A 27,729-nucleotide genomic window follows, 5' to 3' on the forward strand; every position below is an offset into this window, starting at 1 on the left:
ATAGACAAAAAGATGAGAGTTGGCTTTCTTTTTAAATTCACACTGTTCCACCCTGAACACAAGCTTCTACACAGCGAAGAACACAAACACCAGAATACAGGGAGCTTAGAAAACTGCCTTTATTTTATTAGTTGTTGGAAACAGGAAATACAGAAGAGAGTTTAGTTTGCTGCAGAACAGCAAGATGTTCACAGGATGGGAATTTGGCCAGCAGATTAGCAAGAAATTGCATTTTCAGCTTGGAGCTGGATTCAGCAGGGGTTAACTTAAAGCTTCTGAAACATTCAGTTACCTTGACTGTAAAACAGCTGCTTTTCCCTTGCTCCAAAGGAGGTATTAAGATGAGCTTTCTGGGCATGTTTAAGTCATACAAATGGGTTGGACAATTACAAATGGGGAAAGGGCATCAATCTCCATTTGACTTTATTTTGCAATACACTATTAAAAAACCCAGAACACCTTACACAGAAGTTACAAGCAACAGTATTAGGAAATCCAATTATACAAAAAATACTACATCTAGGCTGGGGTATATAGATTTATTTTTGGTAACATACATTTAAGTGGCACTAATTACACAGTAACTATAAGGTAACTAACATGAAACCACAGAACTGTCACTTTTCATAGCTGGATGGGACTTTGGTCATTTCAGGATAATCACATTTTCCAACCACCAATTTTACACTTCAGAGCCTTTGAGTACAGAATCGGGGGGCGGGGGGGGGGGGAGGGAGGGAAGAAATCAAATGTGAAAATACTGAAGTTACTCAGGACCTCATCCACAGCCATGTCTGTTGTGCCTGAATAGGCTAGAACATGTTAGTTATGAAGTAGTTACAGCCCAATTCTCAGTGTTACCAGCTTTCCCCTCCCCATTTCTAAAAAAGCAAGAAGTTAGAGAATTGTCTTGAATTAGCGCCTGGCATATCCTGCAAGTGCAGAGAAAGTTTTGTTAAAGGAATGTTGAAGTTAACCCTTGTGTGCACAGATGTATTTGATGCAGACCGTTATAAAAAAATCATGGTTGGCTTCTAAATACTGGTAGCAAGACTCAATTTTAAATCTCTTAAGTAAATTATAGATAAATGAAAAAGGCTGGTAATCATACACTAAGATTAATAAACAGCACTTCAAAAATTTATCGAGTGCAGGGCGCTGCTTCAGCCATCTTCCCCTGGCCGTGCTTTACAAGAGAAGGCACCCGGATTTTTTCTTGCCACGTCGGGCTTGTAAAGCAGCTCTAGTGGCCATTTCAAAAACTTCCCTCACACCGTCTTTGGTCTTTGCACTGCACTCCATGTATCCAAAAGCACCAATGCGGTTTGCCATATCCCTGCCCTCTTCAGGTTTCACTGGCTCCTGTACAAACACAAAAACAATTAACATAGTTCAAAAGGAAGGAAGACGGACCATTTTGGTTTTTATCCTCCCAACTCAGATGCAAGCCCCTGATTCTCTGCTGCTATTATGAAGGGAATAAACTTCTGGCAATGCTCTTCTAGCAAAGTGAGGCCTTCTAAAATTGAAGTGAACACTTAGAATTCAGTGGGACTTACTTCTGAGCAATGCACAGTTTCTTTGGCATAAACCCACAATAGAAATTGTGGCAACATGGACCTCTTTTGAACCAAATTAGGAGAGCTTTCTCTTTAAGTCAGGTTTTTGTAAAATTTTGTGGTTTGTAAAACCACAGTGGTTGAGTATCTACAGCTTTGCAAGGGAGGATAGGGAGAAAACTGGAACAACTTGGCTGTACCCCTGTGACCACGCCCCATGGCCTCCTAGCAGCCCCACCAGGTCTAGTGGGCACCAGCTGCCCGGGCACACAAATACTATCAAATCTAAATTAACTCACTACATGAAGAGGTCAAAATATAATGTAACACTCAGATTGCCAACTCTGTCATCCATACTCTCTTGGTAGTACTGTGGATGCTCAGGTTGTGAATGTGATCTGTGCGGGATGCACGTTCGCAACCTGCAGCGGTGTGTCTGCGCACACGTGGGTTGTGATTTGGCGGTCCGCAACCCAAAAAAATGCAACCTGAAGGGTCTGAAACCCAAGGTATGACTGTAGATATCTGCTCCTGGTGACAAACATTAGAAAACCCGCCCCCCAAAGTTGTAGAACACCTTCATATGATGGGATCAATTTCTAGCAAGTCACAGAGAGGAACGAGCAGCTGCTCTATGAGGAGAAAATTGAGAAGCACCAGTATAGGAAGTAGCCTACAGTAAGCGTGACTCTTAAGAATTCAAGCTACTTAGCAGGCAGATTCCAAAGCATCTTTCAGGATATACATATTTTAAAATTCAAGTACTTTCTAAGCTGCTGTATTAGTAAAAAAAAAAAGATTTTCAGCCTCAGCCCAAGCCCCCAGTACAAGAGGAACAGACACTGCATGGAAATGGGAAAAAAGACTTGCCTGCTTCATCTTGGCCAGTTCCCGCCTTGTGTGTTCATCATTCCTCAAATCCTTCTTATTTCCTACCAGGATGATTGGTACGTTGGGGCAAAAGTGTTTCACCTCTGGAGTCCACTTCTCTGGAATGTTTTCTGAAATAAAAAAAAATAAAAATCAGAAAATCAATCTTCCGTTCAAGATTAAGGTAACACATGTACAGCAAATTTCCATGGGAGCTCATTTTCCCATATCCCTCACCAGCCTTACTGGCTGGGCTCTCAAAATGCTAGACACCAGTGTTTAAAGATCCCAAACAAGAGGCCATTTGGGATTTTCCCAGCTGTTAGCAGTTAGTGAGAGCAGTCAGGATCCTCCTCCCTTCCTAGGTGTGATCCTTGCACTGGTTCCAATGGATTCCAGTTTCCATTTTGGCAGCTCTCAAGTAGCTTATCCTAATGGAATATATTTTCCCTCCAACATTCTCTAATTTGGCTAAGACCGAATCCATAGCAGTTTCCCCACCTTCTGCAACCATTTCTCTGCCACTAGTCTGTTTCAGCTAGTAAACAAGGCAGAAAGGAACATTATGAATCTCAGCCTGCTACCATTCCTTGATTTAAGTCACTTGGCAAGATCTGTAGAAGAACGAAGTCTTAAAATTCTCTTTCTGCTGAACCAATGATGAATTTCCATTAATCACTAAACAGTACATTTTGGAGCAAGTTTAGAGTAGTTATAACTGGATTTATGGAAGAAATACTGCCCTTAGAAATATGTATTTTATATTTTTGCATATTCTCTCAAAAGTATGTTCAGCTAAGTAAAACATAATTCCCCCCCGTTAAAGTTACAGCTACCCTTGGTTAACAAACTATTTCCACGCATATCTGCATTGAAATTCAATAGCATTTAAAGAGTAACGAACTTGCCTCTTGTGGAATAAAATGTGATCAAGATCAAACTTCATCACATCAGGGAAATCAATGTTTCTCCCAGCTCAGTTTTAGACACAGAAACGTTGAATGCTCTAACTGTTTTGTCCTTGATATTAGCCTCCTTTCCTACCTTCACAAAAAACTTGCCTACCTTCACAATAGCAATCTTTTTATACACTTTGTTCACAGCTATGATTAAGAAATGAGATTCCCTCCCCCAAGAACTAATATTTCATTGAAAACGCAAGTTCTCTGAAGTTTTAGCTTATATATAGTTTTGACATCCTGCTAGCAATGCAGTGATTTAGAAGACATGACATGAATTTAGTTTTAACTACTTACCTAAACTATCAGGACTATCAATTGAAAAACACATAAGTATAACGTCGGTGTCAGGGTATGAAAGAGGCCTAAGTCTATCATAGTCTTCTTGTCCTGCTGTATCCCATAAGGCCAGCTCCACCTACAGGAAGAATAAGGGCATTCAGTCAATAAAAGAAGGTACCTTAATAGATAAGGCTTGTCAGGGTGGTGTTAAAAGTTCTTGCCCTGAGATTTCAGAACATGTCCCTCTCCATTTAAGCACTCTCTCATTTAAAAAGAAATAATACACTGTTCCATATGCTACTTTCAACAGTGGTGAGAAGAGCTGTGCAAGGAGCAAAGGCCTTCTTTATATGGGCCCTGAACAGATTTCCAGAGCTTCTCTTTGAAAAAAGAATATCCACCTATTTGTTCGGCCTCCGCTGGTTAGAAAAAATGGGATTTGAGTGTTTAGCTGTATTGCTCAGGAGTTTCACTGTTAGCTAGATTTTATAAAACTACATGGCCAATTGCAGGTTTCGATTACTACCAAATATGACTGTGATAATAGATGTTTGCTTGAAGTACCTTACATTAAAGGAAATGGGGGAGAATCAGTATCAATTGTATTTTTATAAACATGAACATAAAAAGGAATTGTAAGTAGGCAAACAGAACTGGGCCTTTTTTCTGGACACCCCCCCATCCTAAATTATGGAACTCAGTGTTCAGTGATATCAGGCAAGCCAATCTCTGATATTTTCAGTCAGCCTAAATTCATTCTGGCTTCTGGAGGTTAATTAAGGATGCTGATCATTGGGTCACAGTTTTAAACGACCATTTTGTCTTACGCTGTTTTATAGTTTTTAGATATAATTGAGTATTTTGAGTTTTATGAATGTTTGATGGAAATATGTTTAATTGTAAACCACTTTGTGTCTTGCCTAAAAGCAGGATAAAAGGTTTAAAAAACAAAACAAAACCCACAAACAGTTTCAGTGCTTTTAATTCTCTGTCCAAAAATTCAGTTCGAACAGTTCCTTAGGAACTTCTATTCTACTGAAAGCCATTAGTGTAGTGTATTGATAAGAAATAGCTTAACAGAAATATCAGTTTACATTTTCCAGATGCATATGACTGAACATTCAGGGGTTTGGATCAATTTGCAAATTATTCAAAGTATTACAGCCAAGATCAAATTGAAGGCCTCTTCTCATTTTACATTTTAATACCCCCAGGACATATGTTCCCTGCTTCAGTTCATAATAAACACATATTTAAATCAATGATTTTTTGGGGTGAAAATCTTTAAAGAGCAGGGACCAAAATGGATAAAGGTCCCTAAAATTTGTTTACATTGTAGGGCAGAGTTGCAATTTAACTCAAAAAGAAGTCATTCCAAGCTGACACGAGGTATGCACCTTTTGTACTTGGGCACCTACACTCATGTACAAAGAAGTGAGAAGGAGCACCAAGACTGAAAACAATTCTGTGCAAATGTCATTCTCACAAAACTGCCACTGGAGTGACAGACATAAATACAGGGCACGGTAGAAGGAAAGGAAAACTTGGCAGGATTTCTCTGGGGTAAGGAAAAGAGAGACCAAGATTGTATTCATATAACCAGTTTTCTCTTTATGTAGAAATTGCTAATACTGCTGTGCAGTAGGATAATAAATTCTTCTGTAGTTTAAAAGGAATATCCTGCATTCAACATCCACATACATACTGTTGTTTCTGAAAGCCTTGCAGCTGTTTTGGTGAAGCAATGTAAGGTGTGGGAGTAGAATGGGGAGGGTGATATTGAATTAGTAGTAGGCATTGTATGATCTGTGTATCTGTAAGGCAGAATTTGGGTATGACTGTAGCACTTTGTGAGTCAGGATGTGGCTTGGCAAGTGTGAGGCTGAAGAAGGGATCCTGGACTCTAAAGGTGCTTCAAAGTGACCTGCTATACTTTAGGATTTTATTGTTTATTGCAAAATATTGTATTTATGTTTAATATTGTACTGCATTATATATCGTAGCCTCTCAAGTTTCATTGTTATATATTGTATTTGTTATTCTGTAAATAGCTTAGGGACTGTCTTAAGTGGTTTATAAATACATTAAATTTTAAAAATAAAGAAACTTACAAAATTTAGCTTGGTTTCAAATAAAGTCCGGCGATCAAGAATAAAACAGATTCAGTTCTGCTTTTCATTACTTCTACACACTTCTTTTAAAAAATGCTGCTATGTCCTACACTCTGCGCAAAAGAGGCATCCACAAATTTAAATTGGCAAAACAGTTTGTTCCAATACTAACCCACTGAATGTACAACATTTTAAGCTGTTTCTAAGATATCCTTTCATTAACTTTAACAGCATGTAACTGAGAACAGAACAAATACCCTTCAATTTCATCCAAATGATTTGAAAGGGGGGCAATCTAACATTAAGCTAGTCAAACCTTCTATTTAGTGAGAGTGCTATTTACACAGAGTAGCAACCATATATGAACTCTTTAGAGAACCAGGAGGCCACCCCCCAAATGTAAACACATGCCCATAGATTCATCAAGTTTCCTTGGGATGGATTCAGATTTCATGTGAGCAGAATTTTGCTAATGGGATAGTCTCTATGGTGGAAAAGGGAGTAATTTTTTGCAGATTCCTCCTTTCTCCAACAGCTGCTCTGGATGCTTGGGACCTCTCTGTAGAAGGTAGTGTGGGGTGCATGAAAAGTTAACTGAAAATCTCAACCCCTTTCCTCAGCAGAAACCTACTCAGTTCTCCTAGATGGAAGAAGCCTTTTAATTTGCAGAAGTGAGACTCAGGATTCAATCCATGATATTGATCTCTAACTATAGATTCATTTATGCTAACTATATACTCTGTAGAACAGATGCAGGTGATGTGCTAGTGGCAGAAGTGCAGACTCACCTGTTTTCCATCAACTTCAATATCTGCTACATAGTTTTCAAATACCGTGGGAACATATACTTCAGGGAACTGGTCTTTACTAAATACAATGAGCAGACAGGTCTTGCCGCAGGCACCATCACCCACTATAACCAGCTTTTTCCGAATGGCTGCCATTGCTGCAAAGAGAAACACATTGATGATTAAAAATCTAACAGAAATTATGGTTTTTCTATGGCAGTGTGGTAGGGATGCTGCAGGCTATTATTCCCTCTTGGGTGGAAAAGCTGACAAGACTGCCGATTCCAGAGTTTTCTGCTCACCTGCACTGTATCCCACCCTCCTATACCACGGGGCAGCAAACTTTTTCAGCAGGGGGCTGGTCCACTGTCCCTCAGACCTTGTGGAGGGCTGGAATATACTTTGAAAAAAATAATGAATGAATTCCTATGCCCCACAAATAACCCAGAGATGCATTTTAAATAAAAGGACACATTCTACTCATGTAAAAACACGTGGATTCACGGACTGTCTGCGGACCGGATTTAGACGGCGAATGGGTCGAATCTGGGCCCGGGCCTTAGGTTGCCTACCCATGTCCTATGCTTTTCACACCAACAATGCTAATTTTAAAGTAGTCATGGACAACTCTGATGCTGAGGTGTGCAGTAGCAACCACTCCTGATTCACTCCTTTTGTCATACTGTGACAATTTCTAAACTGTAATTTCTAACTGTGAAGATAGTTCAGTAATTTGTGTAGAGTTTTTGGGATGCTGCAGGCTGTATTTGGAGCCCAAAAGAACTTTAAACCCCCCGGACCTTAAGCTTGAGACTCCAATTGTAAATATATAAAATGGATGTGTACCTCCCCACACCCAACTAACACTGGTAACTTATTCCCTTAGTCCACATCTATCAAGAGCCAACTACACTGCATTTCCCCCACCCAAGATTAAGAGTGGTCTCCCCTTTAAGTTGCTATGGTTTCAGTTACAGCTTCACAACATCTAACATTTTTATTAAGAATCTCATTTCTTTATTTTTTCTTAAATGTTAATACAACTGTTCTATGGTTCAGTGTCCAAGACTTTTGTATAATAAAGAAGAATTAATCTAATTGTATTTTTGATTATATAAAACACATTATTAAGTAAGTAAAAAATACTTATTTTCTTAGAAACTGCAGTAATCCTTAACAAGTAAACTCATTTGTATATCTCATTGTATTGCATTGCCTGTGTCTTCACAGTTTCATAAGATTCTTTTTAGAAGAACAAAACAATTAGCCTGGCAGCCTCAGGAGTGAAATGGAAGAGTGGAAGGTAACCCTGCAGAACATGAATCAGAAACTACCGTATTTTTCGCTCTATAACACGCACCCGACCATAACACGCACGTAGTTTTTAGAGGAGGAAAATCTGTAGGCATGCCACCCGTAGGCATTCCCTCCATAACACGCACAAACATTTCCCCTTACTTTTTAGGAGGAAAAAAGTGAGTGTTATGGTGCAAAAAATACGGTATTTTCCATGGAAGGGTTACAGTGAAGACATTTCCTGAAATCCTAGCAGTTTCTAATAGTCATCCCAAGAGTGCCATGACGCAGCTCTCTCTGCAGCCCAGTCGACCAACAGGAAATAATATACACATAGCTACCAAACTGTCTAATATGAGAGATTCAGACAGCAAGCTTAAAGCAAGAAGAAAGTGATCCGTTCCTGTGGTCTTGGATCTTTCTGCCTCTGAAAATCCTAAACAATTTAGAGGCAAACTGAACTTTCCTTACTTATGATCACATAATTAGAGATTAATACTGGATTTACACACAACTGAAGTATGCTTTCTGAAAAATCTTTGCACTGCAGAATTACAAGAACAAGACTCAAGCAAAAACCTAGATGCAGAGATGGAGCAGCTTGGGAAGCATCCAGTCATGGCAATACTGAGCCAGATCCTTCTGAGTCACCTAGTGTACTTAGTTCAATGAACCGTCATATGGATTCATAGGCACTGAAGTCAAAGAACCATTGTGCACATATACTGCTGCCCTATCCACAAGTAGTGTAATCCTAATCATGCCTACTCAGAATTAAGTCCTACCTATTGAATTCAACAGGGCTTACACTCAGATACAGGGGGACAGGATTGCAGCAAAGGCAAAATCTGATGTAGTCATACTGGTATCAGACCTACACGACATTGTTGAACTACACAGGATAATTTAGAAATATCCAGTAAAATATACTGAGAAGGAAAAAATAAATTTCAAGTGCCAGGTTCTCATAGCTCATGGTTATGATTTTATGGTGATTTGTAATGGTAAATACAAATGCAGTGCTTAGCCCATTGACAAGTGGAGTCAGTTGCACACTAGATACACTCCAAACCCAGAATGCAGGGTCAAGTGTAAAAATTGTACAGTGCCAGTAATGTAAAGTAAGGACATTTTGAAGCCCTGAAGCCCCAGTCTTTCAGATTTTGGGGGGTGAAAAACTAAGATGTTATCACCACGTTGGGCACTGCTTTCTTTTTGGGTGAAGACAAAGTAGATGTTGAACAGTTCTGCTTTCTCTCCGTCATCCAAAAGCATTTCTCTGTATTCTCCACGCAGAGGATCTACTACTTCCTTGTTCTTTCTATTGCTTCAAACATAGCCATAAAACCCCTCTTATTATTTTTAACCTCTCTTGTAATTCTGTGCTTGTTTCTGAGCTTTAGCCTGCCTGACCTTCTCCCTGTAAGCACTGGCTACTTATTTATACTTTTCCTTTGCAACCTGCCCCTTCTTCCACTTCTTAAACATGTCTCCTTTAAATCTCAGCTCATCTGAAAGTTCCTTATGCCCCCACACTGGTTTCTTTAGGTACCTCCTACTATACTTGTTTGTTGGAATTGTTTGTGGTTGTGCCTTCAAACATCTTTTTTAAGAAACTCCATCTATCATGACCCATTTTTTGAGTATCTCAGCCAGTGTAGTTCATTATGCTTTTAGAAATCAAAATTTTAAAAGTCCAGAGTGCATGTCCAACTACACTCAGCTTTCCCTTTCCTCTGTATAATGAATCCCAAAAGGAAATGGTCACTTCCTCTCAAGGTTCCGCTACTTCCACTTTACTGACCAGTTCTTCTCTGTTGGTGAGAATGAAGTCCAAGAAAGGCAATCCATTTGTTGCTTTTCCCACTTTCTAGAAAAACGAAGTGACTATTATATCTCTTTTATGAATGTTTGTTAATCTGCTCTATGAAAGCAGCATCCAAAGCCATTACTTAGCCTGAAATTGCTTTTAGTTTTTATGCTCCTTCTAGAAATATGCAGCCAGTCTTAAGCAGTAGGAGGTAAATTATGATTGATCCAAGGAGCTGCTGAATTCTGCTGATACAGAGATTGCTAAGAAACTCAAGACAGGAATCTTTTCGGAAAAGGAAAATTAGAACACTTTTGCAATGGTATTATTTTATCAAATTGGGCCATATCTAGACAATGGATTTCCCCCAAGAATTTGTGATTAGAACACTATGGAGTCCAAGACCTATGGATTAAAAACACATTGAACTGTCCATTCCAACTCTACAATTCTTTGATTCTATTATGCTTTGATTGAGATTCCTGCACTGCAAGATGTTTGACTGGATGGCCCTCAGGGTCCACACCTTTCAACTCTACAATTCTATGATTTTCTCTTTCTTTCATTTACACCCCACCTTTCCTCCAAGCACCTCAAGGTGGTGTATGTGTTTCTCCCTCTTCTCCATTTTATGCTCCCAACAATCCTGTGAGGTGGTTAGGCTGAGAGAGTGACTGGCCCAATATCACATAGGGAGCTTCATTGCTAAGGCAGAATTTGAACCCTGGTCCTCCATGTCATGGTTTTATATTCTGGCCTGACCACGACTCCACTGGCTCTTTGTATTTTATCCTTTATTCTATTTATATCCTTCAAGCAAAATACACCAATATTGAAAAATAAAACTTCTCTAGTGTCTGGAAGACCTGTAGTTTCCAAAAACTTTCATTTTTGTTTCATTAACTTCAGAAAATGGAAAATTTGTATGAATTGAAACACACTTGAACTTTCACATGGTTGTTCCTTGATTGATAAATGTTTGAAAACGCATAATTTCATTTGTACATGTCACCATGTTGCAGGAGCAAGCAACACACTTGGCAGACTCTCAGACTGCATTCCTGGAACAAATACCTGAAGACATTCTATGTTCTGCAGCATTTGAAAGTACTTTGGCAATATTAAGTCCCAAGAATGTTGCTTGTTCAGCAACCTGGTCAGAGACAAAAGCAATGCTATAATCAATTACATTCGTACCTTTGAACCTTGTATTCAAGAATTTTTCAAGTTTTTAAAATGTTGCTTTTAAGTATGTTGCTTCATTCCAATATTAGAGGCCTGTTTCCATTTAGGAACAAACGAAGGTCATGGATACATATATTTCCCATGGCTTGTCTTTTCTGGAACAAGCACACTTGAATACAAAAATAGCCATGAGGTCACCACTGTTCTTTACTGCAATTTCTCCTTAAGTGCTCCAAGATCTGCTACTTCTAAGCTACATATAACACAATATAGCATTCTGGAGAAAAGACTTCTGAATTTCTGTGTGGAAGGGTAATGGGTTTTATTTAACCCTAAGAAGATGATTACTCAGCAAATTTCAGTGAAACTAAAAGGGCTGTGTCACTATCACAAAAACTGGGGGGGTTTGCATGATTTTATCTATTTGCTAGTTGACTTAAGAAGAAAAAAAGGCCTGCCTCCAAATTAAACTTCGTGAACCATCAATAGTCCCTTGCCAAAACTATTTTCAGACAATGAAAAATCAGCACCCTAAGTTGCTTAAGGGAGTTCAGCATGAGAACACACAACTGATATACTGTATTCTTGTTCTTGTTTAGAGAATATTCCATCTAGGCCTAGGAGACATCACTGAACCATCTAGAGTGCCACTTCTTGGCCTGCAAATTGTCTATTTCTATGCAATGATACAAACCAATGCAAGCATTATGAATGTAGCGCTGAATACAGCAATTTATAGTTCCTTGAAAAATGAAAGAGAAAATATGTATACTTTCATGTAACATTTGATAGCAGAGAAGAAAGACCTGGGCAGTACAAGACTGAAAGAGAAGCTATAAGTCTGAAGCTCAATGCCCAAAGCTCAATGCTTTTAAGCCTTAATAGCCTGCAAAAGAACAGTCAGCTTGTCCCACATCACCATTTTCAGCTTGCCAGAACATTTTATCAGAAAGTTGAAGTACAAATTCACACTATTGTGTTTAAGCAACTGAGGAATTTTTTAAAGGATTCTTTTTTAACACAAAGATTTCTTTGGGTCAAAGTCATAAGTTTGCATAAAAATGAATACATAATGGAATTTTTCTGGAGGGAATATATAACTTAAGTATGTGCAGGAATAAAGCCTAATTGTCTCCATATTGAGATTCTTAGCCATCTCATTAACAAGTGTCACATTAGGCATATAAACAGCCACTTGCTTGCTTGATGTGGAAAGTTAAGCATTGTCTCCAGGTGGCCATGTAGTTTTTGTAAATTTGTTTTAAACCACAAGTGACTAACACAAGTATATGAAGGCAGGGTGACCTAGTAACTTGTAGATTTTCAAGGCTGTGTTGTATTAAAACATCACAAACCAAGGTAATTTTCAAGTTCTTAGTTGACAGTATCCAAGATGTATAATTTTTTTTGCTGCCTGCCATAATTCTACATACGCCAATAATGAATGTCATGAATTAAGCTTCTTTGAGCTTTTTGAATTTTTCAGGTGCGAACTATTTTACACAAATATTTACATGCAAAATTGAAGCAGCAGAGGCATAACTTGCAGACAGCTAAAAAACAGAAGTGTGTGTTATGCTTAAGAAAAATGCAGAAATAAATTAGAAGACTAGATTATGAAATATGCAATGGAAGATGTTTCTCTGAGAATTTGTGATACTTGTGCTAGAAATATACAATCTGTCCTATACACAGGCAACACAAGGAAACTACCTCAGTCATTAATTTCATACAATGAACTCTTCCCCTCCTTCCTTCAGATCTATATGCTTTTTAACCACTAAAAGAGTAGGCTTTAAGATGTTTTGCAGCCTGTTGCAAACAAGGGGACAATTAAGTTTTAAAAATCTAAAAGCAATATATTTACACTCTGCTAGCTTTGCAGAATACTTTTTCTGGTATCCATCGGGTGATAGAAAGAACTAGGAAAAAAAGTTATGCGAGAGTTAAAAAGTGCTTCCTGTTGTTAAATTAAGTGCATGAGGTAAGCTGTTGCCAGCTGCCAAATGCTACGTTAGCTTTCTAAATTAAAGACTTAAGACAGAACAAAACTTGCTTTCAGTGTGTTATTTTGGTGACTTATGTCAGTTTTTCAATTACAATGAACACAGTGACTTAGGTTTTATAAATCATTCCTTCTTTTCAAGTCCCACACCAAAATATAGAGATCTGACATTAATGACATTTACCTACTGCAAGTTAACATTGTACCTATACTGGCATTAAGTATCAGAATAATTTTTAAATGGTTTCTGCAGTCCTAACTGAACCACTGTTTTCCTCACTTGTGGAAGTTAAGCAAATATGTATTAATAACTTTATGGGCTAGATCCTTATTTCCCATGAGAGAAATTACACTCATGCGCTAATGGATTAAAGGAGATTTCTCCTCTTCCTCTCTGCAGCCCATAAAAATCTGCTCTAGAGGGATGGGGAACTCTCTGATAGAGTGGTGGTGCTTCCAATTGCTCCCCATCAAATGGAGCCAGTGTTTGGTGCTTTTTAAATATGGCACAAAATATAAGCCCTGCTGGGAGTGGTTTTACTCAGGAGTTTTTGGGTGCAGCTGAACGCTGCTGAAAGCAGGGCTTACAGACAGCAGGAATCTTTGCAGCTGCAGCTTGAATTCAAGTTTGGGCTGCAACGAAAAAGGGAAGAATTGGGGTGCTTAAGTGCAACCCTGATTCTTTCTTTGAAGTTATATGATATATAGTGTCAGGTTGTTAACAGGTGGGCAAGTCTTGCCCACTTCTCAAAAGTAGCCTGCAGTCGGTGGGCCAGAACAGGATCCTGCCTACTGCTCTGATCAATTTGCCAGTTTGCTCCAACAGGAATTTGTGCTGGATTGGAGTCCCCTCCACAAACCAAAGGAGCCCCTCAGTTGTAGAAGGACATGCCTGGATCCAACCCTATATAATTAGGACTATCTTCATAATATCAGTATTTCAACCTTGAATATATATATATTATTTTGACTGAAAATGAAAAATAATTCATGTTTACAACTGCACAGTTATTAAAGTTAATGATTCCACTTGAGTTAAGCATCTTAATCTGGTAGGCTAGTGCAATAAGCAGGGTGTAACCTTTCCATGTCTCTATATGACCAAAGAGAAGATGAAAGGTCAACTGAAACATCACCCTTGCTTGCCACATCACAAATGGCTTTTAAAACTACTATAGGTTTCAGAAGTAGTGCCATTTCTGTAAAGTAGACTGTTGTCTGGAAACATCCACCTTTGAAACCAGTTGGACACACAGACCTACTAGTAGAGTGGTTCTTTGAATCTGTATGTGCCTAAAAGCTGCTTTAATGGAACTGGAACTTCACTGCAATCAGTGCCGTAAACTGCATTTCATACCCTCTGTATTGAGGCAATTTCAGCCTCAGTATAAACAGCTTAAATTTTGATAAAACAAGAGCCAAGGATACTTCCTAAGAAAGCTAAATTGGATTTGAGAGATCAGAGCATGCAACAACGCTATAAGCAAATTCACTACCGCCTACAGAAGAAAAAATAAGCAGGACAATAAGAGTCTGCACTGAATGCCTTCTTTACCTGCAGGACAAATGTTTTAGTAAACATTTTCCTAATACATTTTGACTCGGGACAAATATTGAAAATAAAAATAAATAAATAAAATTATCAAATTGCCTTCAATTGCTACTTTACTAAGTCTACTAAACAGAATTATGCTGAAGTAGTAGCAACAAACTGAAGACATCTAATCAAGTGAACTGGGATTGCTATAGGATACAACAAACTTTCAGGTGACTTCAAGTATCTGACAGCCTCATTTTGTAGTCAGCTATAGCTGGTTCCTGAAACACTGCAAATTCTCAGCAGCTAATATGTATTAATTGAGCACTCTAGAGCCCATCACTGGAATAATTTTTCACCATCCTCCATGCAGACTAATTCACTTCTTTATTTGATAACTAATCAGAAAATAATTCAAATTATCTTTATTCAACAAAACTCAAAGTGCAGATATAAAAGTGAAAGTCATAATATAGCTGTGTAGATTAATTACCAACCTAAACATTTATACTGAAGGGAGCATAAAAATTGACTAAACACAAACACACACACACACACAAATATTGTAGACAATGCTTTAGTATGCCCCTCCTCAAAAGAGAGTCTTCTGTGAAGCAAGTCTTGGGAACGCCTCTGCGGCAGTACAGCCAACCAAATGTTTTCTGACAGTAAGGCAAAGGACAATTCAGAAAGAATTACTCTTGAACCATGAGCCAAATTGCAGGACAGCAGCAGAAACATTCTGAAGTGCGTTGCAACTACCAAGAAGCTGTAGTTTACTCCCAATTAAGTGTGAAAGATAAACACATAAGGTTTCTAATTCATGTAGAGGAACAAAGCAAAAAACAAAAAACCCCAAAGTTGACAAACCTTAGAAAAGTGGTTGTGACTATGAGTCATTCCTTGGTGTTGACATTTAAGGAAGGAAGTACATGTCTCTCCCTTCTAGCCTCCTGCAGGTCTTCAGTTTAGCCTGAATCAAAAGTTCCTGGATAATAGATTCTGTATATTTGGGGGCAGGGAAGGGGGAAGAATCAAGATCCAGGAAATGAAGACACAGACACAAATACAATCCCCACTGAAGGGCATCATATTTCTGGATAGTTCCTGTACCAAGATTATAAAATTATATTCTACCTCCTAGTGTAGTTCCATAACACTATGTAAAACATAGAAGACTAATAGGAAAAAGAATGATCAGAAGGTATATTTAAACTTCTTTTGGAAAAGGAAAGTACCAGCTGCTGCTGCTGCTGCTACTACTACTACTACTACTACTACTACTAATTTATTATTTGTACCCCATCCATCTGGCCGGGCTTCCCTAGCCACTCTATGAACAGTATGTAGTCAGAACATTTAGCGGGGAAAGGCTTTAAGATAGCAGGGGCTACCCTGTGGCCCACCTGCGCCCTCTAGATGCTACTTGACTACAATTCCCATCATGGCAGATAAATGACTATGCTTGTGGGATTGATGGTTGAGCAATATCTGGAGGGCCACAGGCAAGCCACCTGTAGCTTTAATGGAAGGCTGAATTTCTCTTTTCTTTAGGCTGTTTTAATTAGGTGGTGTACACTCTGCACTCAAAAGTAATTTTGAGTCTCAAATACATTTCTGGATTGAATCAGAACCAGAATGAACAACTTCAGCCGCAACTACTAAAAGTCTGACCCGTTTGCAAATTTAGACTGTTTACCCTTATGTATCTTAGTAAGGAATTGGTTACAACTTCTGAAATCTTAGAACAAAGAAAAATCCATTCCAAACACACTGACTTGGGCTCACCTCCAAATATACATAGAACTGAGTCTGTCTCGGCAAAAATGGCTATATAGAAGTAATGAACTCCTGCTTCCAGAATGTTACTGGCAGACAAAGAGCAGTTTGTGTTGTCACAAAATGCAAGTTGTTTGCCAAGAAAACCCATACTAGTGTGATTCAAGCTAACCAAATACATTTTAAGTATATTTGCTAATTTTGCACATTTTACTCTAAACCAAATATTAGATATTTAATTGCTTTGGCAAGTAAAAATGCTGCAGTGGTAGGAGAGTTATAAGCATCAAGGCTGTGGGGAAATCCCCCCCCCCCAAATTGACCAAAGAACCTTCCTTGAGTGTAGGTCCAGCTTATGGCAGTTGCTTCTGCTTGATTTTGGGGGGTCCCCCTCAGTGCCACAGCCCACCCCATTCAGCAGGGCCCTGCTACTCAGTGGAACATTTTCAGGAGTCTGGACACGTCAGCTTCTGCTAGTCCCATTACATACACTTAAGTCTGGATTGTAACCTATATTTCTCTTAAGGATGAACTCAAATAAAATTAGGCAACTAACATAAAACCAACCATCTGGATTATAATCAGGGGTAGGGAGACAGGCTGATCTCAAGCAATGCTGCAAATGGAACCAGAACCTAATGGTAGTCATTGGCCTTCTTCAAGTATAACGCTAAAACATGGCTGAGCATTATGAAAACAAGTTGGAACAAATCTCAAACTCTGGCTCCCCTTCCTCCCTGGCACAGTCATAAGGAACTCAGATGCTTTTGCTTCAGCTTGTTACATCATCCAAACCTGAACTGTGGCTAATCTTAACTATGGTTTGCTGAAACAAGTCCACTTTATAAACTGAGGTTTGAAGTTAGCTTGTTTAAACAAACTGTAGTTAAGATTTGTCTGGGTCTGGACGACAGAACAAGCAGACAATAGAACAAGCTGAAGTTAACTTAAAATCTAAGCAGAAGCTTCTTGCAGATACGCTGGAGGAGGAGATGGAAGTGCACAAACCAAAGGTTTAGGGTTACATTCAAATGAAGCTACTGAGTGACTATGGATTTTAATATTATGCAAGTCTCTCCCCCCCCCATCTCAAGCTTAGAAGCTGTACATATATTTGAAATGAAAAGTTCTGGATGTCTTTGTCTGAAGCTATTCTAATTCCAAGTTTAGGAATTTGAAGCTCCAATCTGATTTACAACGCATGATGGGTATGATTGAGCTAAAGGTAAGAGACCCCTGACCATTAGGTCCAGTCGTGGCCGCTTCTGGGGTTGCGGCGCTCATCTCGCTTTATTGGCCGAGGGAGCCAGTGTACAGCTTCCGCGTCATGTGGCCAGCATGACTAAGCCGCTTCTGGCGAACCAGAGCAGTGCATGGAAATGCCGTTTACCTTCCCACCAGAGCGGTACCTTTTTATCTACTTGCACTTTGATGTGCTTTCGAACTGCTAGGTTGGCAGGAGCAGGGACCGAGCAACGGGAGCTCACCCCGCCGTGGGGATCCGAACCGCCGACCTTCTGATTGGCAACTCCCCAATCAGAACTGCCGACCTTCTGATTGGGTTTAACCCACAGTGCCACCTGCTTAAAGCAGCATCTAAATGATCCTGCTATTAAAATTACTCTATATACACAAAGTGAATTTTAATCATCAGCTGTTTCCTAACTGGATGGGTCAGCAATGTGAGTAAAATCCTGCAAGCACTCCAGTCAAGCACTTTCATGCCAACTGGAGTCAGGGTCCAGCTGGTAAGCAACACAAGCTTCTTGCTCCAAGGGTACCAGTTTTCATTTACTTATGTAAAATCAAATCCCAACCAAGCTTCCAGAAAAGTATGGATTTTCTGCTACATTAAGAGTATTGGTGGAATTGTATATCTTAGAAACTATTTAATAAACATAAGGTATCAATCAGTTAAACAGAGATATGAAAAATTAAAGCACTTCAACTTGTTTGCAAGATTCCCCGTATATGAAAGAACTAGCATTTTTGGAGACAGATGTTTTGAAAGAACTTCCAATGCTTGAGAGATATGCAATACTATTATTAACCACTGAAGACCACCTTATGGTTGAAATACATTCAGCAGCTGAGGGGGGGGGGGTTTCAATCTTCATTGGACCCAACATATTCTGGTAATTTATATTATGCTGAAGTGATTTAAGTAGTCATATATACAAGTAAAGGAACTTAAAGAGTTTTTATAGTTGTTTTTAAGGATAATAAAGTTGCAGAAAAAAATACTAATTATCTGGTATTTAAGTGAACTTACTGGCCACCCTTCTGTCAGTGCTCTGGTACTTAAATCAACTTATTAGCCAACCTTAATTTTTTATCACAGTCAATTCCTCCTAAGTCTTCTGTTTTAGAAAAAAGAGACGGGAGTATTATACCATTCTGGGCTTCTGGAAAAGATAGAAGCAATGCGGGTCTCTTGTCACTTTTGCTTTTTCCACAGCTCAGTACAAAATACATCCATATCCCAACTCAGAAGAGAAAAAGGCAGGTCAAGCTGAGACGTTCAAGCTGAGAAGAGTCCCTGATCCTTGGCAAGCAGATTTGTGAAAACTTGCATAAGACTGTATTTTGAAAAGGCAGTTCTAGCCATTTTTCTTTGTTCCTTTTCAGTTTTTATAGGGTTCAGTGCCAATTTATTTCATCACACCTACAGAATTATGAAAGGCAGAAATATTAATGAAAACACCAAGTTAAGGGGAAGAATATCTGTGATAAAAATGAGTGTATTACCAAGGATGTCTTTCTATTTGAATCGATACCTGTGGTCAGGGGGGCAGGACACTTTAAACAACGGCAAAAAGATATTTCCAAATTTGTCTGGCGGGGGGACCTGGAATTGTATATAAATTGTTAACAGATGCTAAAGAAAGGGGCGGATTCTCCCTGCCAGATCTGAAACTGTACTATGAGGTGTCCTGCCTTTGCTGGTTATGGGAATGGAATACAGACCTAATAGATTTGGAAGGACATGACAACAGATTTGGGTGGCATGCTTATTTATGGTATGGAAAAACAAAGGTATATAAGGGATTCCTGAACCACACTGTAAGGAAATCAATTTATGAAGTATGGGGAAAGTATAAAAACTTGTTGGAAACTAAAACACCATGGTGGCTCTCCCCATTAGAAGTGTTATCTATTAGAAATGTAAATATGAAAGATGGTTGGGCGACATATAAAGAATTGTTAATGGAGGTGGAAAACCAATTACAGTGGTGCCTCGCAAGACGAAAAGAATCCGTTCTGCGAGTCTCTTCGTCTAGCGGTTTTTTCGTCTTGCGAAGCAAGCCCATTGACGGATTAGCGGCTTATCGGCTTATAAAAAGGGGGGGGGGGAGGAAAAAAATTTCGTCTTGCGAAGCAAGCCCATAGGAGATTCGTTTTGCGAAGCACCTCCAAAACGGAAAACTCTTTCGTCTAGCGAGTTTTCCGTCTTGCGAGGCATTCATCTTGCGGGGCACCACTGTAAAACTAAAAGAGTTCAATGAAGTAAGGTATATGTTATCAGACTGGTTACAACACCATCAACTGAATGATATATTCAGTTTAGATAAAGGTGTGTGTTTTGGAAAAGAACCCTCAAGGTTTGAAAAAAGATTTATTAGACAATAACAAAAAACTGTTATAAAAAATGTATAAATCAATGTTGGAATGGGAGACAAAGGACGAGGAAGTTAAAGTGGTTATGATACATTGGGCAAAGGATGTGGGGTATAATATACCATTAAATCAATGGGAAAAGTTATGGAAAGAGGATTTAAAATTTACAGCTTGCTGTTTGCTGAAAGAAAATTATATGAAGATGATGTACTGAATGTATCTGAGTCCAATAAAATCAGCAAAAATGTATAAAAGTACATAAAATGTATGTTGGAAGTGTAAGGAAAAGGAAGGTACTTTTTATCATATGTGGTGGACCTGTAGAAAAGTAAGAGACTTCTGGGAAATGATATATAATGAACTGAAAAGATGTTTAAAATAACTTTTGTCAAAAAACCAGAAGCCTTTTTACTTGGATTAACAGGGGATGGAATACCAAGGGACTTAAAAAGACTATTTATGTACACAACAACGGCTGCCAGAATATTACTTTCCCAGAAATGGAAAGAGGAGAAGGTACCAACAAAAGAAGAATGGATAATTAAGATGATGGATTATGCCAAAATGGCAAAGATGACCATGAAGACCAGCGGTCAAGATGAGAAAAAGTTTCAGCAAGAATGCAAGATATTTATAGACCGGGGATGTCTAATCAGTAGATCACGACCTACCAGTAGATCCCCGGCTGATCCTGGTAGATCGTGGGATCCTTATTGTGTACAAAAAGTTATGGGGGGAAAGCTAAAACTCTGTGCAATCCTGCCCCTGCAAAAAGCTCAACAACTCTGGGCACTTCACTTCCACCCACCCTACGCACACTCCTCCTCCTTCCAATGACAATGGGTAGATCACTGCCAGTTTTTGGGGAGTTGGACATGCCTGCTATAGACTATTTAAAAGACTACTGTAAATATAGTAAAATGTTAGCAGGTTTGATACAACATTTATGTAATTATACAATTGGAAATTAAAGTAAATAAGAGGGAAAACAAAGTTTGGAGAAATAAAATGAGATGCAAGAAATTATGGGGGAGGAAATTCAGTTGGAATTCAGTTCAGGGGCGGGGGGGAAATCTATACTATATTCTTGGAAAATCATTGAATATATGAATCATTGTGATGATAAAATCTGAAAAATCAAATATTTTTTTAAAAAGAAAACACCGAGTCACACTTCGTTATTAAACCAATTAGACTGAAACAAAAACTAAGGAAGTCATCTTACAGACTTCAAGTGCTAGAAATGTACTGCCAGTGTCATATCCAAATACTAAGCTTTACAGAATTAGACGGAATCTCAAGATACCAGATTGGCAATTTTTAATGTTGGAAAGATGAAGTTCGCTACTAAGTTTTTAAAGCAACCAATTATGAAGAGTTTAATCATAAAGGCTACAGAAAAGAACTGTAAACATCTCAACACCTACAGATCAAAAGCTTAGCATTTCTTGAGATGAAAGTAATATTAATTTGTGGCCAAAATTCACAGGAGTATTAACACTACTTGAGGAACAAGTTTGTATCAACGCTTTACGATGCAGGGCTGGAAAACAAATGCCTTGATGCCCAACTTGCCTGAGTGCAAGTGGACTCAATTCAAGTGGACCACACTGGCACTACACTATGCCTGCAGAATGCCAAACAGTCCTTGCACCAAGCTAAGAATCTTTGATCCATGGAAGATCTCTGCAAACTGGGTGAAGGGGCATTAAAATGGCAAATACTATTCAATGTTAGCAAGTCTAAAGTGACCTAGATTAGGGTAAAAACCCTTAACTTGACATATATGCTAATGTGGTCTCAACAGATGGTGAGCGACCAGGAAAGAGATGTTGAGGTCATAGTGGATTTGGTGCATCAACAGTGAAAAAAGTAAATTCCATGTTAGGGATAATTAGGAAAGGGACTGAAAATAAAAATGCCAATATTATAATGCCATTATACAAATCAATGGTGCGGCCACACTTGGGAGTACAGTGGTACCTCAGGTTACAGACGCTTCAGGTTACAGACTCTGCTAACCCAGAAATAGTACCTCGGGTTAAGAACACTGCTTCAGGATGAGAACAGAAATTACAAGGCAAAAGCGCAGTGGCCCCATTAGCTAAAGTGGTACCTCAGGTTAAGAACAGTTTCAGGTTAAGAACGGACCTCCAGAACGAATTAAGTTCTTAACCCGCGGTACCACTGTACTCTGTACAGTCCTGGTAAATGCACCTTAGAAAGGATACTGTAGAGTGGGGAAAAGTGCAGAACAGGGTAATCAAAGTCATCAAGGCAGAGGAGCAACTCTCAAGTTGTTAAGCTTTTTTTACAATTTTACCCCCAAGTTGCTGAGCTTTTTTTTAGGATATTACCCCAGGACATATACTGCCACAGGGGCCGGATTAAATCGACTGGCAGACTGGGTTAGGCCCCCGAAACCGACTATGGACATGCCTGCTCTAAACAGTTTAGGACCACACTATTCCGGGGACCACCTACATCTGATTGACCCTGTCTGGGCATTATGATCCGCCTCAGAGGCTCTCTTGTAAGGTCAATTGGTCAGTAGGAACTTTTCAAAGCTGGCCCTCAAATTGTGAAACTTACTACACAGTTGTTCCCAACATTACAAACTTTTCAGAGTACTTTAAAAATCTATGTCTGGCTAGTTATTTTTAGGTGGATAGTTATTTTTTAATATCTGCAGAATACTGTGTATTGAGAAGCTAGATGTAAAAAGCTAAGTGCATTAATTGCTATACATTGAAATATGTATTTTCTTCTATACTTGTGCAGTACACACAATGCTGGCAAAAACAGTTGAAAACAGCCTAACCCTAACTAATTGCACCATGTGTGAATAAGTCAGAAATTAAGTCAGATATTAACCTTCTGAGAAAATTCATTTGGTGATTCCAAGGGAACACACTTCCCTTATGATTGTTCCATTTGATTCTATCTCAAAACATCTCGAGCCCAAAATTGCAAAGAAAAAACTAAGAGATAGTTCAGAGAACAAAAGGGAGCTCTCATTCACTGAACTGATAGAGCCTGCGTCCTTTGCAGAAGTTAAGAGGAGTCTTGAGAGGATGATGGTCCCCCCAAGCATAACCTTCAATGTCCACATGCCTCTTTCTGGTTGTGTAGAAAATATCACCTGCAGAAGTGTGATATGTGGATCCAATATGCGATAAGTTGCAAAAAAAGAAAGAAAAAAAGAGTACTTTCACCTCAAGTGATCTTTAGAGACTTGTCCCAACTATGAACTGTTTTCTCCTTACACCTTTAACTGTGCAATTAACAGTAGATGCATTATTTCTAATTGTGGGTATTCAACTTTCTCCATTCAGTTCCGCAAAATGAAATAATTGCTCTGTTGGAAGGCATTGAGAATGGACTTTTAAATATGACCAAATCAAATTTTCTACAACAGTAATCAGTGACAGAATTCATTTCATGAGAAGCATTATAAACATCAAACACATCTGAAGGTGAAATTTGTACTGATTTAGTGAAATTCTAAAGGGTACTAGGGCAGTACCAGTGACCAGCTGAGAAAAAATCATATTCAAGGCCAGTTTACCTATGTGAAAGTTTTTTTCCATTCCAAAATATATGTAATTTAGGTACTCTAAATCCTTCTAATTGACAATTAAAAAGCAACTGGGTGAGGGATAAAATGTATCTACCCTCCCTGCAAAAAAGTACTGGAGCACAAGAAGCTCAAGATAATAAAGACAGGCTTGTAGATCATATGGACAGACCTTGAAACATTTAAACAAGGCAATAATATACATGAAGTATGTGTGGAAATGTTTTACTCAAAGCCATAGATTAGTTTACTGGCTACTTTTCAGGAAAATAAGGAGAGCGCAAATAGCAAGCTTGCAATATTCAATCTAAGGAAGTATGGATGAAAGTAGAGTTTGTGACAGCAATAAAGTAGGCTGGTTCATTGGGTAGAGAAGACAGTGCTTGAGAAGAACTTCTGCTGGGAAAAGGGCACAAATCCTAATTGATCACTGTTACAATTGCAGGTGTTTAAGCAGATTCATTAAATCAAAACAAGCATAATACACTATGCATGTAAAGAATTGAATGGTAATTTTCATGTAGTATTCCAGGTGTGGGAAACCTTTGGTTCTCCAGACGTTGCTGAACTACAACCCCAGCAAGCATGGCCAATGGTCATGAAGGATGAGAGATGGAGTCCAGCAGCATCTGGACAGCCAAAGGTTCCTTACAGCTATAGTATGCTATTGGAAAGGGAAGGAAAAAAAACCACATTTTCAGTTACTGTACTTTCATTGTTTATCATAACACTTTAAGCCAGACGGAAATTCCTAATTATATAGTGGCAACCAAGCCCAACATACTATAGCAATTTATAGGTAATTTGAGTACAACTTCTCAATCTTTCCTACCCTTTGAAACATTTCAAACACAGAATATTGCATAAACGTTTCCTCTTCCTAGCTATGCTTACACAGCCCTCCCACTGCAGTGTTAAACCTACAGCATTACCATAGCAACCCCAATCACAACAGTTACTTTAGAGTCCTTAAATATTATTTGACAGGTGGCTATCAGGAAAAGATATCAACCTACAGAACGTGGAATGGGCTATATAAGAATATGAATGCTGATCACTAATTGTCTGCTACTTCTAGAGTAAATACTGCTACAGGAAGCATTACAGGCCACTGCTACTAATTTGGTTATTTATTCACCCCTAGTGGGTTGGGTCTTTGGCTGCATTACCAAACAGATCTATTCTTCCAGACTAAAATATAAGACAGGTTAGATACAGAAAAGATTTCAAAACCTGCTGTATATTCTACAAGTGTTGAATCATATTGTTAATGACACCAGAGAGCCAGAACGGCATAACATTGAGTATTTAGGGGGGTCGTTGTTGTTTACTACATTGAGCTGGATTGAATTAACCTGGTAGCCTAAGACCTCTTAGTGCAATGGAGCCCTTCACCTTCTCCCACAATCTGCTCTGAATACCTAGAACCTCTAGAACAGCACACAGGGGAGGAGAGATGTTCTACCTGCCAAGCAGTGCTTGCACTGACAGAATGATCATATTACGGTAGTGGGACATTGAATTCCACCCATTATTATTATTTTTGTTGCAAAGATAAATTGCTCCCTATCATTCTAACCAAAAAGGGGTCAACATTATAATTTTATTACTACATTTTTACACCACCCCTTTTCCAAGAGAAGGGCCTCTCCTACACCCTGTGAGGTAGGTTTAAGTTGAGAGATAATGACTGACCAACGTCATGCAATGAGCTTCATGAAAGAGTAGACATTTGAACCCATTCAGCATTGGATTATATAAAAACATTCTGCTAAAAAATTTGAGAAGACCTGCCAATTTAGCCATCAACACGCTTAGATGGCCTTGGGCAAGTCACCGTCCTCTTGGCTTGAACTCCATCTGCAGTATGAGAAACTGATACTGGTCTGCCTTACAGGGCTATCACAAGGATTACTGAAACGTATGTGCTTTGAAGCATCAAAGTATATATTATGGATAGACTCAACATGCTGAAAATACACATTAAGAATAGATCCCAAATAATTAGCGAAAGTTATTTCAAAATAAATTGTAAAGGAAATTTGGGTCTGATTAGTGACTCTTGAGGGTGACTGTACATTTGAGAAAAAAACCTGTTTGGCTTCAGCTGCAAATCGCATCAAGTCACATCAACCCCTTGCATTGTTTGTCTTATGAGGTAATCAGTTAAGTTAATGTAAAGAAGCCTCTACAAGCAAACAAAACCAAGCACAAAACTGAAGTTGATGATGTGACAGAATGCTACCGGGATGAAAATCTAAATCAGCAGCAAATCTGGAAGTTAACTGCATGCTTCTAGTACATTATTCAGCAAAACACAACGTTATTCAGTCACACGGCGTGTCTTCTCCATTTGGGCCTCCTATTATGATCTGAGAACACCCACACACTTCTGGAGAAGAACCCCTTACAAAGATTCAGCGCCGGGGCTACACCACTACACAGCCCAGAGGCTCTGCGAAATCTAAAACCCAGCACTGCACATTCGGGCACTTTTCATGGTATTTTCAAGAGTTATTTTTGCTTTTAAAAAAAGAACGCCAAGGCCTCCCAGGAGGGAAAAGAGCAGCTCGACAAACAAGAGAGGAAACACCACCCTTCCTCCACCCCAAAGAATCGACAGAAACTTATGTTTTAAAGCTAAAGGAGGGCCGCCGTGGGGAGCCCCCGCCTGGCATCCCCGCTGGGCTCACCTGGAGACCCGCCACCCGCTTGGAACAGGCAGTTCCCGAACTCCACCCGAAGGGGGAAGGCGGCGGCTGAGCCACCTCTTCTCGCACCAGGAAAATAAAAGGCTCGGGCGGCCCCGTCTCCCACAGACAGCGGGAGGCTCCACTCCCGCTCCCCCCACCCCCACCCCGCCTTGGCTTGTGGCCACGAGCCCCTCGCCCGCCCGCCCACGTAGTGTGTGTGTGTGTGGGTGTGTGTGTGTGTGGGCACTTCCTACTCCAACCGCCTCACCAGGAAGAGCCGAGGAAATTCCCGCTCCCTCAGTGGCCACTGGCTGTCGGGTGGGGCAGGCCGCACAGGGAGCGGCCACGCAGGGCCAGGAGCCTCTCCGCTCCCGCGTTCCTCGCCGCCCTCGCCCCCTTCGCTGACCCCAGGGCCTCTCCGACTCCTCTACCTGAAAGGGCTCCTCCGCTGCGTCTCCCCGGCGCTGCTTCCTTTCTCCTTCTACGGGCCCAAACTCCGGCAGCGGCTGAGGAGGAACGGAAACCGGCGGGGCGGGTCGAGCCGAGAGGAAAGCGCGTTCACGCTCTCATACAAAAAAACGCGACGTGCGCGTTCCCGCCCCTTCGCGTCTCGGCGGCCAATCGGCGGCCGCGGCGCGGGGGCTGCTGGGAGGAGGCGCTATAAAAGGACGCAATCTATTTGTGAACAGGCTCTTAACTTTCCCGACGGCGTCGAAGGAGGAATCCTGGAGGGGCGGGGGGGGGGGGGCGGTGAGGGAGCCGGGACTGGGTGTGCGCATGTTTACGTGCAGCGGAGGTAATGCAGGAGTCAAGGCCGCGCCTCCTCCTACCTTCACCTGCGTCCGGACGGGCTGAGGTGTTTGGGCTGAGCTAGGCGAGCAGGAAGGAGTTCAGGAAAAACAGGGCCGGGCGAGTGACGGGCACCTGCCGTGGCGCGCCTATCGGGAAAGAGAGCAATCGCCGGATGAGCCCCTTCCTCCGAGAATCTGTGTTTTGCTTTTTCTGAGTCTACTGTTGCCCCACAACGGGGGTGGGTGGGGGGAAAGAAACAAGTTGCCCCACGGCGAGAGGGAAGAGAGTTCTTCAAAGGTCGGGCGTTCCTCTTCGTTTGCCTTTTGTTCTTGTTTGGTCTTAAATCACTACAAAAACCTGGAACCCCTTCTGCCGATGATAATGATAATAACAATAATAATAATTTATTATTTATACCCCAATCACGCTGGGTGGCTTCCAACAGAATATTAATAGTAATAATAAAAAGTGATAAAACATCAAACTTCCCTAAAAGATAACTGTGGAATGGTTGCCCGCCACAAGGGATGTTGGCTTTGTTGTCCTCGCCCATCTTCGAAACCCTGCGAAAAGCTTAGTCCTGGACCCCTCTCTCCGCCTGGCAACTTGTCCAGCCCCCTCTCCCGTGGAATATAAAGCGAGTTCACCAGAGTTATTTACAGTCAAAGTCATAGGAAACTGCCTTTGAGAAATTCAGACCACTGCCTGTACCAGGGATCAGGATGAGCAACTTTAGGCCCCGGGCCAAATGGGCTCTTTCCTGTACTACATCTTTCTCGAACCCCACTTGGCACTCTCCTTGAATGCCTTTTCCTTGACTGGAATGTGTCCCTGAACTTTGATAATTTCTCCAGCTTGCCTTGATGAA

The 27,729-nt window shown here is 40.1% G+C and overlaps 1 protein-coding gene across 1 annotated transcript; it reads right to left on the reverse strand.

Moving 5' to 3' along the window:
- Positions 1-105: 105 nt before the first annotated feature.
- Positions 106-26,641, reverse strand: RHOA (ras homolog family member A). Its single transcript, XM_053377380.1, has 5 exons — positions 26,501-26,641; positions 6,570-6,727; positions 3,686-3,806; positions 2,430-2,560; positions 106-1,362 (listed from the first exon to the last, which is right to left on the reverse strand). Exons 2-5 carry the CDS (start codon positions 6,723-6,725, stop codon positions 1,189-1,191), a joined length of 582 nt encoding a protein of 193 aa, XP_053233355.1. The 5' UTR covers positions 6,726-6,727; positions 26,501-26,641; the 3' UTR covers positions 106-1,188.
- Positions 26,642-27,729: the final 1,088 nt, after the last annotated feature.

The sequence above is a fragment of the Podarcis raffonei genome, chromosome 2 (genome assembly GCF_027172205.1).
Source record: "Podarcis raffonei isolate rPodRaf1 chromosome 2, rPodRaf1.pri, whole genome shotgun sequence".
Lineage (NCBI taxonomy): Eukaryota > Metazoa > Chordata > Lepidosauria > Squamata > Lacertidae > Podarcis > Podarcis raffonei.